Genomic DNA, 18236 nt, shown 5'->3' on the forward strand with positions numbered 1-18236 from the left:
TGCTCAAAACTCCTAGAACGGTTGTTCCTGCGCAGAAACTTCGAACTGCAAAGTTGTTCGTGGCAAAGTATTCTACCTATACGCAGTTTCGCTGAAGTATTTTCAGCATACGAAGAAGGAAATATTGCAGATTTTCTGAAAATTGAGAAAGAAATACCCAAAAACACATAGCCTTGTAACCCCGAATTTGAGCTACGCTCATCCCGCTAACCTGATTTTGAGTGAGAAAGGTCTTTTGAGTTTTACAGGATGACGGAACCACATATGGATGATCCTATGGCTGAAGACGACCTACCTGAGCCTACCATGGAACAAAAGTTGGATCTAATCATGATGCAATTGGACGAAGAACGAAGGGCTAGGCAAGCATTGCAAGCGCAATTGACAAAATTACAAAGAGCGTCTACCGACAAAGAAGAACCTCAAGCTGAAGATTTAATTCGACGTACCATCGACGCCACTCTTGAAGCTCAAACCATTCGTAAGGAATCAAAGATAAGTAAACGAAGTTTCAAATTTCGCACTTTCAATGGCATACGAGAAGGAAAGACTGTTTTATCATTCATTAGCCAGTTTGATGACTATTTCCATGAGGAAACCTATCCAGAAAAAGATAAAATCAAGTGTGTTACTAATCATTTGGTAGATAGAGCATCACTTTGGTGGATTGTAGTACGCAAGAGCATAGAATGTCCTGCTACTTGGGAAGATTTCAAGAAGAAGTTCATGCAGAATTTCCTTCCACCGCAATTTCATGAGAAGGCTATCAAGCAATGGGATCTACTTCAACAACGGGATCGTGAGCCTATACCACAGTATACAGAGTGTTTTTGGAATGCACTCCTACAGCTACGCATGCTTGAAGACGTACCAGAGACAACACATGAGCGGAAGTATATGTCTGGACTTCTTGGGCATTACTATGCTGAAGTGAACATGTTCAAGCCTGCTACCCTTGAAGACGCCATCTCACTAGCTCACGACACTGAAGATAAGTTACACGGTAGAGACAGACGACCACAGCAATTCCAAGCCAATGGTAATTATGGATCTAAACAATTCAATTCCAATTTTAGAAGGTTTAATCCAGGTCGTTTCTCTTCACCATCTTTCTGCAAGAATTGGGCTAAACCACCTGCATTACCATCCAATGTCAATCCAAATCCTAAGCCTATTCCACAAGCAAATCCAAATGTACCCAGACTTCCAGCCATTTCAAATAATGTAACCAAAGCCAAGCCAATAGTATGCTATAAATGTCACCAGCCTGGACATCTCGCAGCAAATTGTCATTCAAAGAAGCCACCAGCACATATCAACTATCTTGGAGCCATAGACGAAGATGAACATGAGGATATGCCTGATTTCACTGAAGATAAGGATGACACTACTACTACTTCCGACACTTTACCAGGTATTCCTACTCCACATTCATTATTGACTATGAAATGTTTGGTGCATGGAAAGGAAAAGACTATCTTGCATGATGACGGTAGTACTCATGACTTTATTTCAGCAAAATTGGTAAAGGAATTGAAATTACAGACTGTACCTACACATTATCGCATAAAAGCTGCATTTTTAGGTACTAGGTATAATGGTACACAGGAAGTACACGATTTAGAGATTCAAATTGGTTCATACACTGAAAGAAGAAATTTCTTAGTTGTTCCATTACAGTCGAGTGACATTATTTTAGGAATACCTTGGCGACACCAGCATAACCCAAATATTGATTATTCCACACACACTATGAATATTAATTTTCAAGGAAAATCTATTACATTATATGGTATGCATGCATCTAATGTTTTTCCACTGCTTTCGCATACTCAAGCAAAACGTGCATTACGCAAGAGTACTAAATCATATCTCATTTGGGTGAATGAATTGCAAGTAAAGGAAAATCATATGCACCCTAGGCATAAGGAATTTCTTGCATATTTTAAGGACTGTTTTGCAGAAGACCTACCACCAGGTTTACCTCCTTCACGTCCAGAAGACCATAAGATTGATTTGATCCCTGGCACACAACCACCTTGCAAAGCACCATATAGGCACAATCAGATAGAGCAAAAAGAAATCCAGAGTCAAGTTGAAGAATTACTAAATAGAGGTTTGATTCGACCTAGCAGTTCTCCATTCGGTGCACCTGTATTGTTAGTCAAAAAAAAGAATAATACCTATCGTATGTGTATTGACTACCGAGCTTTAAATAAGATCATTGTAAAGAATAGGTATCCTATTCCTAGAGTTGATGACCTTATGGACAAACTGCAAGGATCTTCTATATTTAGTAAAATTGACCTTAAGTCTGGATATCATCAGGTGAGGCTAGATAAATCTGACATATTTAAGACTGCATTCAGAACACAGTTTGGCCATTATGAATTCTTAGTCATGCCATTCGGATTGACTAATGCACCTGCCACTTTTAGTAGAATGATGAACCGTATCTTTCTGAAATATCAGTACTGTGTGATTGTTTTCTTTGATGATATTTTGGTGTTTAGTCAAAATGAGAAAAAGCATTATGAGCATTTGTCATTAGTTTTTCAATTATTGAAAGAAAATCAATTGTTTGCAAATCCTGAAAAGAGTGAATTCTTTAAGACAGAAATTGAGTATTTAGGTCATATTGTATCATATGAAGGAATTAAAGTTGATCCTAAGAAAATTGATGCAATATTGCATTGGCATGTTCCTAAAAACGTGCATGAGTTACGCTCATTCCTTGGTCTTGCTAGTTTCTATAGGAAGTTTGTATGTAATTTCTCATTACTTGCTTTACCCTTAACCAAACTTCTCAAGAAAGGAATTGTTTATCAATGGACCGAAAATCAACAGAAATCCTTTGACTTACTGAAACATGCATTAACCAATGCCCCTGTTTTACAGTTGCCTGACTTTAATAGACCATTCTTTCTAGTTGTGACCGATGCTAGCGGATCAGGAATAGGAGCTGTACTAATGCAAGACAATCATCCAATAGCATATTCTAGTTGTAAGCTGAAACCCTCTGAGCTAAAATATTCCACCTATGACAAAGAACTATTAGCAGTAGTACAAGCATTAAGATAGTGGAAACACTACTTAATGGGTTCAGAATTTATGATAAAGACCGATCATCAAAGTATTAGACATTTACTTAGCCAACCCCAAATCTCTGACCGTCATATCAAATGGGCTTCCTTCATTCAAAGTTTTCATCCTATCATTCAATACCAACCTGGAAAAGAAAATGTAGTTGCTGATGCATTGAGTAGAAGACCTGCAATTCATAATATTTCTGTCATATCTTTTGATTCTTTGATTGCTATGAAAGATACATATCACCAGGATATTACTTTTCATTCTGATCGGAATAAATTAGTACAAAATAATTTCATTCCTGTTGATTCATTGTCATATAATGATGGATTTATGTTTTATGAAAAGAGACTGTGTGTTACTATTCCATTCCGATCTTTTGTTTTGAATGAAATTCATTGTCCCCCATATCAAGGTCATAGAGGTATCATATCTACCTTACGTATGTTAACTGAAGATTTTTATTGGCCGCATATGGATGCAGATGTATCTAACTTCGTTTCTGAATGTTTGATTTGTCAAAGAGTTAAGAGACATCATGGTAAACAGTATGGATTACTCATGCCTTTGTCTATTCCATCTAAACCTTGGGAACATATTTCTATGGATTTCATTACTGGTTTACCAAATACTAAATCTAACCATGACATGATTTGGACAGTTGTAGATAGATTTAGTAAGCAAGCATACTTCATTCCATGTAAGAAAACTTTAACAGCATCACAGGCAGCACAATTGTTTTTGAAAACTGTTTTTACTAACCATGGACTGCCCAAAGTTATCATTTCAGATCGTGATTCTAGATTTTGTAACAATTTTTGGATTACTCTCTTTGCTAATCTAGGCACAAAGATTGATTTCTCATCTGCATTTCATCCAGAAACTAATGGACAAACAGAAGCCACAAACAGCACCATTCTAGATCTTTTACGTGCATATACTATCTCTAAACCTCAGACATGGGACACTCATTTGCATTTATTACAGTTTGCATATAACAATACACCACACACATCTACAAAGAAAGCACCTTTTGAAGTCATTTATGGATATAGATTATCTACACCTGTTGCATCTTTGTCTAATAGAATTCAGAGTGCTGATGATATTGCTAGTATGCATAACAGTATTTTTGATGAGGTTAAGGATATGATTGCTAAAGCCCAACAATCATATACCAAACAAGCTAACAAGAAAAGACAAGCCATGAATTTCAAAGTTGATGATTATGTTTGGCTGAGAATAGAAAAACGTAGACTGCAAAGTGTCGATAGACATCCAGTTGTCAAATTAGCTCCTAGATTCTATGGACCATTTAGAATCATTCATAAAATTAATGATAATGCATTTAAGTTAGAATTACCATCTCATTGGAAAATTCACAATACATTTCACATTAGTTTATTGAGACCATTTAGAGGCCAATTACCTGTCCACCCTGTTTATGAAAACCCACCTTTATTAGAGGAAGAGACTGAAATACTTGAACCAGAAGCTATCATAGACACTGACTTTATGACCACTAGAACTGGTCGAAGATATTCTAGATATCTAGTGAAATTTAAGAACCATCCTGTAGAGGAAGCACAATGGATGCACGCTAGAGATTTAAATGCTTTCCCCACTCTGTTAGCTCCACATTGAGCTAATAGCAATTGAGGTCAATTGCTATCCCACCCCGGGGGTATGATGCCAGGAGGCATATTCCACGGTGGATTCCGTGAGGTTTTACGGTGGATTCCGTAAACTTAGATGACCGGGGCTCATACACAAAGTGGATTCTTTGTGCGAGAAGTTGATGGGGACGCCTGTCCTTTTCGGGCGTTTCATTAATTTAGTGCGTACATGGGTGATTCCATAGCGGGTGATTCCGCAAAATGCATATTAAATTAATAAACGTTTATGAGTTTAGAGTGCGCACTCGTAATAAATTAAGGTTAGGATTTATTTCTAACCAGTTGATTTATTTATGTAGCTGAAGACTGCTAGGTATTCACTTTTGTCGGTTTAATTGTATTATTTTACTAACGATTGTGAATGCTTCAGTTGATGTGTAGAGATAGCAGCAGTGGCGGAGGAAAGCATTGGAGTCTAGCGAGTATTCGACCTATGGATTATATTTTGATAGGCGCCACGCCTATATTTTGTCATGTCTATTGAGGCATCAATTATTTATTATTATTTTGTATGCGCCTATGCGCACGGATATGTTATTTCTATTTGGACATTGAGATTGGGCATGCCAGACTCAATGGGCACCGTCCATTAGCTTTATTTCCTATTTTTGTAAAAAGCAAACTCAAAAGCTAAAAGCTTGTCATATTTTTGTAAATTGGGCTATTATTGAGCATGAAGATGGAAATATACATAAAATACATGCTTTGTGAAGCGCTCACACAAGGCATGGGGGGAGATTGAACCCAATTGGTCTCTTGCTCTTGTCGTTCATGCTTTTTACATTGTTTTTTGTGCAAAAAGGTAGAGTTCATTGTTCTTGGGGACCTTCCGGGATTCACTACGTGAGCATACTGCGACCGATCTACGCACCAACTTCACTAAAGCTAATGGTAGGTAATTTTTTAGGACTTGCACCACCTTGTCACCACACCATTTTATAAGCATATGCCCTAAAGGGCAATGCTAATAAAGGACACGTTGATAAAGTTCAAGGAGGGTGCTTGTGTTAGAACAAGGAAGAGCATATGGTTCACTTATTTTAGAGGTGCCCAAAAGTCAGTCCACTCTAACGTAAGATCTTTAAGGCCATGGAGAGTATGGGTCTCCAATCAAATCAAATCAACACAAGACAGATGCTATAAGGGGGAAAAACAAAGATTGATATTGAGTTTAAGAAGATTTGGAGCTTAATTCAGGCCAGAGTCCTGAAGCACATATGGTACACTAGGAATGTTGTGCAAATGGGTGCATCAAAGGGGAAAAGGCATCCTTTTAGATAGCTACAACAAAGTGGATCTACTTGCATGCCTTAGAACCCTCAAGGATAGGGGAAATGCCTATATAGTAGCCAATAGCCTCCTTACGAGAGTTGCCTAAATGTAACCCTTTAAGTTTTTCCTTTTTGTAAGTTGGAACCTTAGTGACGTTTTCTTGACAAGACCATGTGAAGGGGAGTTGTATTTATTACATATTTAAGACATTTCACATTTGTTTTGCATTTGAGAAAAAGAATAGGCTAAATCCCTTGAGAACAACTTCACATGAGCAATGTTCTTTAGACTTGTTCATACTAATCGAATTCACACGATTGTTTGCAAACCATTATTTAGTGTGTATATTTGCAGTGAAAAGTTGGTTAAATGGAAAATGATTGGTTGTAGAGCAAGTGACAAATGCAAAACGAGACTGGATCATTCTAGTGGGCCAAAAATTTTGGCCCTATCAACTGGAAAAATTCCTCTAGGTTGCTTAATATGGTTGCTGAATATTATTTCAGGCATGCTGAACATGTGAACATCGGAAAGGTACCCATCAATTGGAAGATCTCTTTGCAAAAGCGTGCTGAACCTTACCTTATGTGAAGTTGCTCTAGCCATTGCTATGGAATGACCTTAGGGACAATGCTAAAACAACGCGAGGACTTTAAAACCTCTAGGGCGCTCCTTTTATTGCTGATCCGAGAGAGAGAGAGAGAATATTAGCTTAGCTTAGCTGTATATTTGAGAGAGAGAGAGAAAGAGAGAGAGAGAGAGAGAGAGAGAGAGAGAGAGAGGACATTAGAGAGGAAGACATCAGAGAGATTAGTCATCGCGTTGCTCGGCCTCCTCAGCATTTTGTGTCCCATGTACAGTTTGAAGGCACAAATGTAAACGATCTGCTATTGTGTGGTAGAAGGAACTCAGGACAAGGCTTTTCTTTCTCGCCGTAATGGGAGAACCTGTGGAAGGTGAGAATTCAGAGCCTTCCCCCGGCTTCATCGAACTTCAGATTGCTTAAGATCTTGGTTTAGGCCTGGTTTAGTATATTACGTGATGCTAATCTAGGCCTGGGTGTCAATTTAGTGGAAAATTAGCCTTCTAAGATCTTGTAGAATGTCCATGAAATGTCTGGTTATTGCCGTAAAATGGAGCGGTTCTTGTGGGCGCCGTCTAGAATTCTAGGACGCTTATGCTAACAGATTATGGTTTCCTTTTCCCTGAATGATGCGTCAGCAGGGAAGCTCTGCAAGTCGAATTCCATTCAAATGAGCCCTTGTTTCACCAGTCTTCCTGCCTTTAGTACTTGTTGCCATACTGGTCTCATGTGGTTGACCTGCATACAGTTCTGTTGAGAGGGCTCTCTTTATCGGTGATGATGCCTGTGAGGGGCTAGTTTTAGTGCCGGTGCAGGTCAACAATGTGTGGACGTGGAAGGCCTAGTCACTTATAAAACAGGAGTTTGGCTGTGCCTCTGTTCTTAACCTTTGTCATGGCACTTTTCAACTTATAATCTATCTCCCTTGTCATTTATTGGGTCTCAACTGGAAGACATCTATTCTAATTTTGTAAGCTGAGATTCTTCGAGGTCTATAGATCGGAGTCTAGTGGTCATGACTCCAACAGGCATGGTAAGGAATATTACGGAGCTAACATAGTGGTGAAGATGGTCTGGTCATCCAAGAGAGACTCTAGGTCCATCTTTTGCTGTAGAAAGTAGGTTTGCTATTGATCTCTTTGTATGAGGCTTAGATTCTAGAATGTGAGTTAACTTTCCAAGTGATTGATCATGCTGGAATTAAAATCTGTGTATGGATAAGGTTCCATATGATTGTCAAGACTACACAGAACTGATTGACTTAATATATCATAAGATTCAATTGATCATTAGGGAGAAGGCAATTCCAGTCTATCATGATGTTTGTGTCCTTTGATTTGTTATTGAATTTTAAAGGATTAGTGCTATCTGGTTTCTGGCTGTCATCTTACAGTCGAATTACAGCACAACTTCATTCTTTTCCAGTTTTGCATTGGAACATGTATTTTCTTTGGCATTGACCAATATCCCTCATTTCAGTTACAAATGCACAGAGAATGATTGATATCTTATCACCTGATTCCATTGCGGAAGGTAGATGTAAATCCCTGTTTTTAGATGCTTTTTTTTGTTGTGCACCTACTTGGATAAAACTAGGGAATGAGAACTGAACTAAGGAGGACCAAGAGCTGTTGCTGATATAGAAAAGTTTGGAATTATAGAACAGGGGATGAAGAGTCAAGGGCAATTAATTACTGTGGCTATTCCTGCTTCAACCGAAATCTCTTACCTTCCCTAGGCAAAATGAGTTATTCCAGAAATGAAAGCATACAGAGAATGAGTTGAATGATTCATCATTTTAGACAGGATAGCTGATGGTTGTTGTGTTACAATTCCTCTAGAAGCATGATTCATAGACATGGAAAGTTCAGCTACCTCTTCAGGTTTCCCAATTTAATTTTTTTTGGACACACCAAACTGTACGTTTAGATAAACAAATTAAATGTAGTAAAGCAAGTTAGTTAAGTAACTGAAGACTCATGGTTTAGCCAACTTAAGAAAGTGAATGAAGAAGGTAAGGGGAACCTTTAAGACTCCTATATTATGCCCAAACAAGTCTTATTTTGTGGGTCTTTATGAGGGAGGTAATGAAATTCATAACTAAAAGTGTGGTTACGATATATTTCAGAGAATTCAATTTTAGAGCATTTATTGATGATGAGCAGCTGCCCCCAACTGCATTGACATTTTTCTCTTGTCAAACTGCAAAAGATTTTCTCCACATCTCTAGGCCACACAGTTTACTCTTCTTGCAGTCATTGCATGCGGGCTTGATGTAGAAGCTTTTTCTTCATGAGAGAGAGTTGGATTAGGGCTGTATGTATCTGTCCTGGTTTTAGATGTCTGAAATGTTGTGTGGATTTATCTTTCATTCTATTTGAATAGGAATTCATGAATGGGGATACCGATTGTGCCTTTTGCTGCATCCTAATTGTGGTTTTAGATTGGTTGGCTCTTTTCTTGTACTCACATAGCAAGAGCTACCATGGAACCAACAACACCTACAAGCTTGGGCTTCTTTTACTACAGAGCAGAACTAGAGACTGGTCCATGGTACTCCATAAGGTTACTTGTGTGAAACATGAGATGCATCTTTCAACTTACTGGAAACTCCAATTGGTAGGTCACATACTTAGCTTTCATAGAATGTGGAACCTTTTTCATTGAGTTAACTTTGGCGAAAGCTCTTTGAAGTGCTTTAGCTTTTGCTTTTGGATCTTGAGAACACTACTTGACCCTCTTTAAAGATCAAGTTTTATTGGTATTTGTTAAGTTTCTTCTTTTGCTGTCATTCAGCAGCTATCTAGAATCTCTCTTTGATTCACTTTAGGAATTGGTTCATATCCAATAAATGATCCACCACATAGGCTTTGTTTGAAGTCACCTGGTAAGGGTATTGTTCATAGGTCTATCAACCCTATGATGGAAGCGTGAATAATGGGAAAAACTCCTCCCATATAGTATGATGATCTTGATATTCTTGTTGGAGTTCTGTCTCCCTTTCATCGTGTGGATGAAAAGTTTTGTAGGGAGCCAACATAGTTGGAAACCCATACATCAATGTGTTCTAGAAAGCACTTGTGGACTTTTGAGTTCCTAACAACTCCAATTATCTTCGGTAGACTACAAGGCAACTCCGTGATAACAGCAACTTCTTGTTTGCCACCTTTGAGTAGTGGGAAAGGAAATAAGATAAGGCAAAGGACAAAGAACGGGAAGTTTGCAAAAGTGAAATGGATTGCAAATAACAAGGGACATGTCTTGAAGACGTGTAAGAAAGGGAAATAGGACAAGGATTGCCACAAAGCCAAGTGCAAGGCAAGACAAGATTCTAAGTTCCCTTAATACCTCAAAAACCTTCAAAGAAAGTAGCAATGGTGTTGGTGGGTGTGGGGGACCTAGGCTTATTAGTATTTGTATTGGTTTCCATGTTTCTTCTTGAGGGGAATATGGGTGGATGACGGGTTTGATGAATCCTCACATCTAAGAGAGGTCTTCAATGACATTAGCAAGCTATATAAGTTGAGGTTGGGGAGATCTAGGATTTGACACCTTGTATTGGTCATGTCTAGCTCCCACAATGGTTAGTGATTGGAGTTGCAAGGTAGGTGGCTCTCCTTGGGTTTTGATCCTTATTGGAGATTGTAGCACACCTTGGGCAATGTGGTGTCGAGGCACAAATATTATTTCATACATGAACATATCCTATAAAATATGATTTTGTAAAAAGCAGGATAAAAACATTTTGAGAGGCAAAAATCTTGAGCCTTGAAAGTGTTTGGAAATTAGCTTAGCTTTTCTTTATGCATGTAATATGTTGGATTTTCTCTAGTATGGATTTTACTAAATTATACATTTAGTATCAAGATATATTATATACATGTGTTTATAAATTTACTCTATTCCATATGAAACTTGTACCATGCCATATTTTATCTTAGACCAAACTATTTCCTATGCCTTAACTTGTACGAAACCTCACATTTTCAAAACTCTTGGCTATACTACACACAAGCTTCCAAAGAACATAGGTTTGGGCTTTGTGATCTTTTGTTGCAGATTTGCAAGGGGTTATTTTAGGATCCCATCACTTTGGGTGCTTGGTGTCAAATTCTTAGTCGACTCCAAGAATTGGAAGACTTGCTAACAAAAACAAATGTAGGAAGACAATGTAGAAGATAATGACACCTTGGGTGTAGGTCCAATTATAACCCAACCACGAGTGACGACAATCATCTAGAAGTTTTGGAGACTCAAGTGCTTCCCACTGAGCCATGAGTTAAAGCATCATTGCCTCTAGAAAAAACTATCTTAAAAAACATCTTTGTCAAATGAAGTTCACATAAAGTTCATTGGTTACTCTAATCTAATAGGGTTACCAATATGAGAAGTAAAGCAAAATTGCCTAATCATGATATTTGATCATCATGCATTTAGTTGATAAATATTTGGTGCAGACACAATACTTTCCCCCCTCCTTTCCAAACTAAAAAATCTTCACATTCCAAACGTATATAAATTCATATTCATGTTCCATACATAGGAATATCAATCAATTTATGTCACTCTCAACAAAATTGGGAGAATCATCAAGGCTGCTTGCCTTGAAACACGCGTGCTTGCATACTTTCATGCATCCTAGGCTGCACTCTTGTGCCAAAATTGCCTTGTATGATAGTATTTGTGTTTGGATTATTGTTTTCGCCCACCTTGATCGTGCAAGACCTTCGAAAATCTGATTCCAAGTATTTAATTTCCTTTTTATTGTAGAGAATTGTTTAATCAACTAATACCAATGCAGTTGACTCCTCAAAATTCTCTCGTTTCTTGTGTGTTTTTATTGGATAAAGCTCTGAATGACCTTTATTGAGCTTAATTGTTTGGTCCATTAAGTGGAAAGTTTGAGCATGGAAACTTTGAGAGGTTGATGTATCTTGTTAAGAGAGGCTTGAGCTCACTAACACATAGTCTAGCACACCACTCCGGAAAAGAAGTTGGTGGTGGCCATTCATGTGCTTAAACTTTGGTATTATGTGGCATCCGGAATTCATTTCAACACATGTGAGGTGCACATGTGGGATTAAGTTGGAATGCGAGTCACAATCACATATGTGCAAATGCTAGCTTGGGTAGCGGGGGACATTTGGTAGAAGTTGTGGTGATAGGTGCAAATGGGGTCCTGGGACAATGGGCCTTTGGTGTTAAGGATATTAGGGGATTAAATCATTTAATGTATCTAATTAAGTTTTGTGGATAGTTTCAACTTTAGGTGAGGAAATTTAAAATTGGACTGAGTGTGGCCAAGGTTTGGGTAGGGGCCATGTGTTGTCCAATTTAATTGATTATTATTGGCTAGAAATTAAGTCTAGAGGTTGAGTTTGCATGAGCAAGTTCGACACTTGGAAGCTGGGAGCCGTGCAAGGCCATTTTCTGCTGATTCAGGGGTGGAGAAAGTTAGTTGTGGGCAGAAAGACAGTAGATGAGCCATTAGGCAGCAGGGCGACCTGATGTGGAGGTAATTCTAGGGCTGGTAACTGCAAGAAAACCCTGATTGGCTGTTGGTGAGCTGATCTGGAGGTGTTAGAGCAGTAAGTATCTCGTTTCCAAGTATTAATTCAGGCTGGCAGCTGCGCGATGGATGAGATGACAGCATTTAGTGCATTTATTGCTGTAGACGACAGCTGGGGAAGCATTAAATGCAGCTGGAGACTGCTCTATAGGGAAAAATCAGGACTGAAATATAGAATTCTCTCTCTTTGCTTCTTTTCTCTCATCTTTGTCAATTGCATGTTGGATTTGGTAGTAGAAATTGAAGATTCAAGCCGCAATTTGAACCTTAAGTGTTACTGATTGGGAATCGCTGATCCCAAGTGTGTATCCAGCAAGGTTCAGGGTTTGCATGGCTGCATTGGAATGCATGCATGCATGCCTCAGTGTATTGTGAAGGTTGTTGATGTAAAATTGGTTAGTAGATGGATAGCAGATTCGGTGAGATTTTGAAAGTCTATGATAGGTCTGATTTGTATGCAACTAGAGCAGATTGAATTTGGGCTTCCTTGGTTGTGGAATTAAGGGACAATTTGAATATTAGGGTTGCTGGTTACAGAGAACAGTAGGTGATTTCAGGATTGTATGGAATTGTGTTCAATCTACAGGGCATTGCGAACTCTGTTGGAGAAATTGGGATATATTTCCTTGCCTCCACATTGAGCCCAAGAGCCATATTTGAGTTTTGGGCCCATGGTCACGTGCATTGTGCCTTTTGAGCTATGTTGGCTTTTGAGCAGCCGCTAAGCCATGCACTGTTAGTAGCAAATTGTACATCTTCTGGGTTAGAACTGTGTATTAATGTGCATGTCATCTTTTATGCCATAGTGTGCTGAGGCTGGCTGCCCTGATTTTGGGCACCAGTTCTCAGCTGGCCAACTTGTGTTAGGTACCCTGTTTTTGGGCTGGTCAATATGCAGGCTCCCTCCTCCACTTTAAGTTGTTGCCACACTTGCACTTCCTCTTCATGGTGGAGAGAGGGAGATGGTGCCCATTGCGAGTGCTCTATGCCCAAGCCTTGTATTGTTTTTGTGAGTTCGTATATGGATTCCACTCCCTGAGCATATCCTTCTTGAGTTCTTTTGTTCTTTGCAGTGTTCTTCTTTCTTCTTTGTGTTTGTGCAGTCTATTACAGCAGTTTCTCATGCTTTTATTTCCATCCCCTATTCTGACATGGTATTTACATGGTATTAGACGTCTGTGTTAGTGTTCATGGTGCTGTTTTCTGCTGCAGGTCAAAGGCTTCTCCGTTCTGGTGCCGATCGAACTTGCATTTTTGACTGCTGCGCATTGTTCCCCAGGCTGGGCGACTTCTGTGTCTGCTGATTGACCTGTTTCCAGCCCTGCTGATCCTGTGTTTACAGGTCTGCACCCTCTGTTTTTCATCCAGCCCTTGCGTTTTCAGCTTCTCAACCTTCTATTGGGCTGGGTGACCCTTGATATGCTGCATGACTGCATTTATTGCTCCTCAAACTGTGTGTTTTCAGGTTTCCAGGCTGTGCCCTGGTTCGTACACCGCCGTTAGTTGATTTTTTACATGTTGTGAGTTGGCTGACTTGCATTTTTCCCACATGTAGACATTTTGTTTCTAGGCTGATGTTTTCATATTTTCCAACTATCGACTCTCTTTCAAACAAATGTTTAAACCTTTGCTTTTATGTTTTTGCATTAGAGATGGTTGGCTTGTAACCAGTTGTATTGTCTCTTTCACTACACTCTATTTATCCTTGATCCCATCTCTTTGTGCTTACTTGCACTGTTTGAACTCTTGGACTTGTTATTCTTGGGCTGAAGTCTTGGCATTGGTCAAGTTTTAATGATTTGGTTGAGTTTATAATGATTTTTAAGTTTAGCCTATGTTGTGATTTATTTCCAGATTTTTGGGCTTTTAAAGTCACTATTAGTTCTTAGTCAGTCATTGGTTGATTGTGGATCGAGGTCATCCTTAGATGACAACAAGGGTGTGGGCTAGACGATGTGCATATAGATCTAGGAGAGCCAAGAGGAGAATTTTTGGTTCATTGTCGTTCGAAGATTGATTGTGGCTGATTGTGAGTTTTTCATGAATAGGGGATCAAGGAGTACTCAGGATAATGAGAATAGAGAGTGCAAGATTGTGCTCGAGAATTGAAGTACAATGTGGATTTGATCTTCATAGCCTTATACCCTCATTCATATCCATATAATGCTGTAATGTTTATTGTTCATTATTTGATAGGAGAATCATTTCAGCCTCAGTGTTCTTTTATCTTCTTTGAGTTGTGCATTTAGGAGACTCAATGTCTTGCATTGTCACTAAGTCATACAATGCATATAATCCCCTCAATGACCTTGATGTTCAAATCTTATGTAGCCTCCTCATAAGCTTGGCTTGTAGGCCTAGCGTTTGTTAAATTCACAATACAATAGTAATTACTTCCATAATGGATGCCCATCCTCTATGATAGCTCTAAGTGCAACTACACTATCCAATGTAGTGTGACAAGCCTATGTGTCAATTTATCTATGCTTGACAATTGCTCATACTCAATAATAGAGCCATAGGTCTTGGTTAAGAAATGGCCAATTGTAATGGTTTGGTGGTTATTGGAGATCATGAGGTCTTTGCTCTTATTGGTAGCACAATAGTGTGATCATTTTGGCTACCTAGAAACCATGCACATATGATCCTATTAAACTTATGTAGTAAAATTAAAGTTAGCATATCACGGATAGCTACTTTTGTATTTTTGGCATACTTTTCTCCCTGAAGATTCATTGTCCTTCTTCCTCTTCTCTATATCCCCCTCATCATGGCTCCTTCGGCATCTCCTCCTGATGGTTAGCATGGAGATATTCTTCACTCATCTACAAGTATTATGTTGGAGACTTGTGTTTAGCTTCAGGTTTCTGTGAGGATGCTATCTCTTGGTGCTTTAGATGTTATAGTTTCAGAGAGAGGTGCCATATGATAGAAGAAGACATCATAGTACTATTATTGTGGCAAGAAGAGACATCTCTGGAAGGATTGCAGGACATTAATAGCTTTATAGTAGGAGGAGTGAACGGTGATGAAGGTTGATGAATCTCTCGGAGAGTCTTCCTGATCTCTAGGTCTAGGTTTAGGCTCCAATAGTCGTGCCCGAGCAAAGGTTGCAAAGGCCTCCCTTTCTAGTTGCTAGTACAGGTGATGTGGTCATCCCTCATGACTCTATAGTGCTAGAGAGGGAGGGTTGTAAGGTGGGGTTGGTGAGCCTTATCTATACAGGTATACAGGTGCACATGTTCTCGAGAGGGACGTTCTTGACGCATCGACCAAAGTCTAGTAAGTTCAAATCTGAGCGAGGATTGACGTCTAGGTTTATGATGAGCTAGTAGTTTGACCAAGAGCTTGCTTACATGCAGGGACACTTTGGCAGTTTAGCCAAAGGTAGGGAATCCATGGTCACATATGTTCAGAGGCATTTTTGACAGGATGGTCTTGTATGCTATTGCATGTCACGGGGACGTGAAATTTTGAGATACTTTAATCTTGCCGAGAAAATTGGATTCAGTTATTAATCAAATGTGCAAGGTTGTTTAGCACATGTGATGGGGCAGTTATTTCATGGTAACAGACCAAGGACCTTGAGGGTGCAATGGGTGTCAAAGGCAAGAGTTATGATAAGTTATGCCAGTTGGGTTTTCAGGGTCAATTGGTTTCAGTTTTGACCCTAGGACAGTCGTTTGGCTAATAAGTGTTAGTGGTGACTCTAGGAACTAGCATTAATAAATTAAGTAATGCCAGTCTTAAGGGTCAACAGAGGTCGGAGACCACTCGAGGTTGCAAATGGCCTAGCCAATTTAATTACGGATGGGCATATTTAAATATTGGGTAAAGTTAGAAGGGCTAAAATTAATTTTTAGGATAATTTAATTTTGAAAATTAATTAAATGATTGGATAATGCTGAATAATGGATTTAGAAGGCTGCCGGAAAAAATGCCAATGCAAACTACGAAAACGTTTTTGGGAGATGGGTCTTAGCCATTGAGTTAGTTTATAGCCTTCACAGAGAGAGAGAGAGAGAGAGAGAGAGAGAGAGAGAGAGAGAGAGACTTGTTTCCTTTCTATATGGTTGGCTTGAAGGCCATATGCAAATGTTTCCAATATTAATATACTTATTCACGAGAGAGAGAGAGAGAGAGAGAGAGAGAGAGAGAGAGAGAGAGAGAGTCCATTTTTTTTATCAGAGAACAACAATTTGCTACAAAAGATAGTTATCTGGGGGCCTCAATAGGCAGGGGAAAGTAGGGAGACACCTTCCAAGGGCTGGCAATAGCATTGCTAATTAGGTGATAGCATTTTGGAGGTGCATGGTAATAGGTGATTACATTAAATGTAGGTTGGAGTAAGCAACAAGTAGTTTTTAGGGTTTTTTGGCGAATAAAATTAGATTTCTCTCTCATCTTGACTTTCTCTCACCTTCTCTAGTCAATTCTTAAAAGATCTTAGCATTTCTCAGCCATTCTCAACAAATCTCAGCCTAATTTGGTAGATAGCAAAGGGATCTCTACTTTAAACCTGAATTTTTGTAGAAATTAGGGCTTAGCAGCCACCTTGGGACTTGTGCCAACAGGATAAGGTATCATACACTAAAATCAGCACTTGCAATTTGTTGTATTATGAGGGATTTTAGATGCTTAGCCATCCATTGTAAATTTGGGGTAGCATTTGGCCAATGGGGATCTAGTTAATCTTGGCTTGTATTTTGATCCATTAGCAATTGAAGTTAAAGAAATACCAAAAGGAGAACAGGCTTTGGGGTCAATAGGGTGCCGATTGTCCAAGATTATTAAGGTAATGTGTGCATTTTAGTTTATGCTCAATTATTAATTGTTGTAATGAAGTGCTTGATCAGGTTTTACCACCCTATCCGAGAAGGAAGGTTGGTTTCATGGTTCCATTTCTGGGATACCACTCAATCCCTTGATTTGGTGGGCCCAAGGCACTTGTTGCAAGTCAAAGCTTTGTGCTAGTGTTGATTTTTGCTCTCAGCTGAGAAATTACAGTAATATGTCTTCACGCAGTGAGATGGAATCAAGCAATGATGATGCCTCTCAGTATGAACACTCACATGGTGAAGAAGGAAAGGCAATGCCTAATCTTGGACAAGGCTCAAACTATAGACATCAAGCTGAAAATGTTGCTATTGGGCAAGATGCACGGTATTTAGGGCATAAGGAGGCTAATGACCAGCAAAGCGAAGAGGAATTTGATGATCGGTTCAAGAATTAGATAAGGACAACACAAATCTCTTTGTTAAATTGGCAAAGGATCCTCAATTTACCCGATTTTTGAATGCTCCAAAGGACAGCAAAGGCAAGAAGAAGAAGATGTCTTTTACACCTTCGGGACAGCAAGGTGCATTGAAGGTAATGCCAGGGCCTTCACTTGAGGCTCCCAAAGCAAGGCCATCATGGAACTGCTAATCCAATGGATTTTGGATAGGCAAGCATGCATGCTATTATGGGGCAGCCAAGATACTTTGGTGGTAGTGCCATTCTTCATGCTATGGTGGGACAGAGACCGTATACGGGAATGTATAGTACAAATCCCTATGGTATGCAGTAGCCAATGCATGGTGTGCAAGGCCTGATGTCTTAAGGTATGGCTGGAAATATGCAAAACCCTATGTATGGTAGCAAGGAACAAGTGCTAGTCATGTAAATTCTCTGTTTGGTATTAGCTTTGATGTAAATTTAGCAAGTGTATTCTTTTTGTAGCAACTAGTATATGACAGCTTGACACCCAAAGGGGCAACAAAAGACTATGATGAAGGTAGAAAAGTAGTGAAGTTTAAGTCCTTCAGTGGTGCACAAGATAGGTTGAAAGCATTGACTTTCATTTAGCTGTTTGATGCAGCCTATTGAGGGGGAAACTTTATGGAGTCTTCAAAGATTTGAAAGACATCCACTTTCTTGAAGGGGAATGCATTGCAGTGGTGGTCCTCTCTTTTGATGCAAGGTAGAGCTCCGTCAATGTGGGTGCAATTTAAGCAAATGTCTGCATCGAATTGGTTGACAAGTACCTTTGGGGTGGACATCATGA

General features: G+C 39.2%; 1 protein-coding gene across 1 annotated transcript in view; it reads left to right on the top strand.

Moving 5' to 3' along the window:
* Window positions 1–6717: 6717 nt before the first annotated feature.
* Window positions 6718–18236, top strand: part of LOC148021213 (topoisomerase II-associated protein) — a 72459-nt gene continuing 60940 nt past the window's right edge. Inside the window, exon 1 of the mRNA XM_087699046.1 lies at window positions 6718–6994. Coding sequence (XP_087555172.1) covers window positions 6976–6994 — 19 coding nt within the window. The 5' untranslated portion in view covers window positions 6718–6975. The remainder of the gene's footprint in view (window positions 6995–18236) is intronic.

Source organism: Lygodium microphyllum, chromosome 18, assembly GCF_053477565.2.
Source record: "Lygodium microphyllum isolate KBCC chromosome 18, Lygodium_microphyllum_v1.1.10, whole genome shotgun sequence".
NCBI lineage: Eukaryota > Viridiplantae > Streptophyta > Polypodiopsida > Schizaeales > Lygodiaceae > Lygodium > Lygodium microphyllum.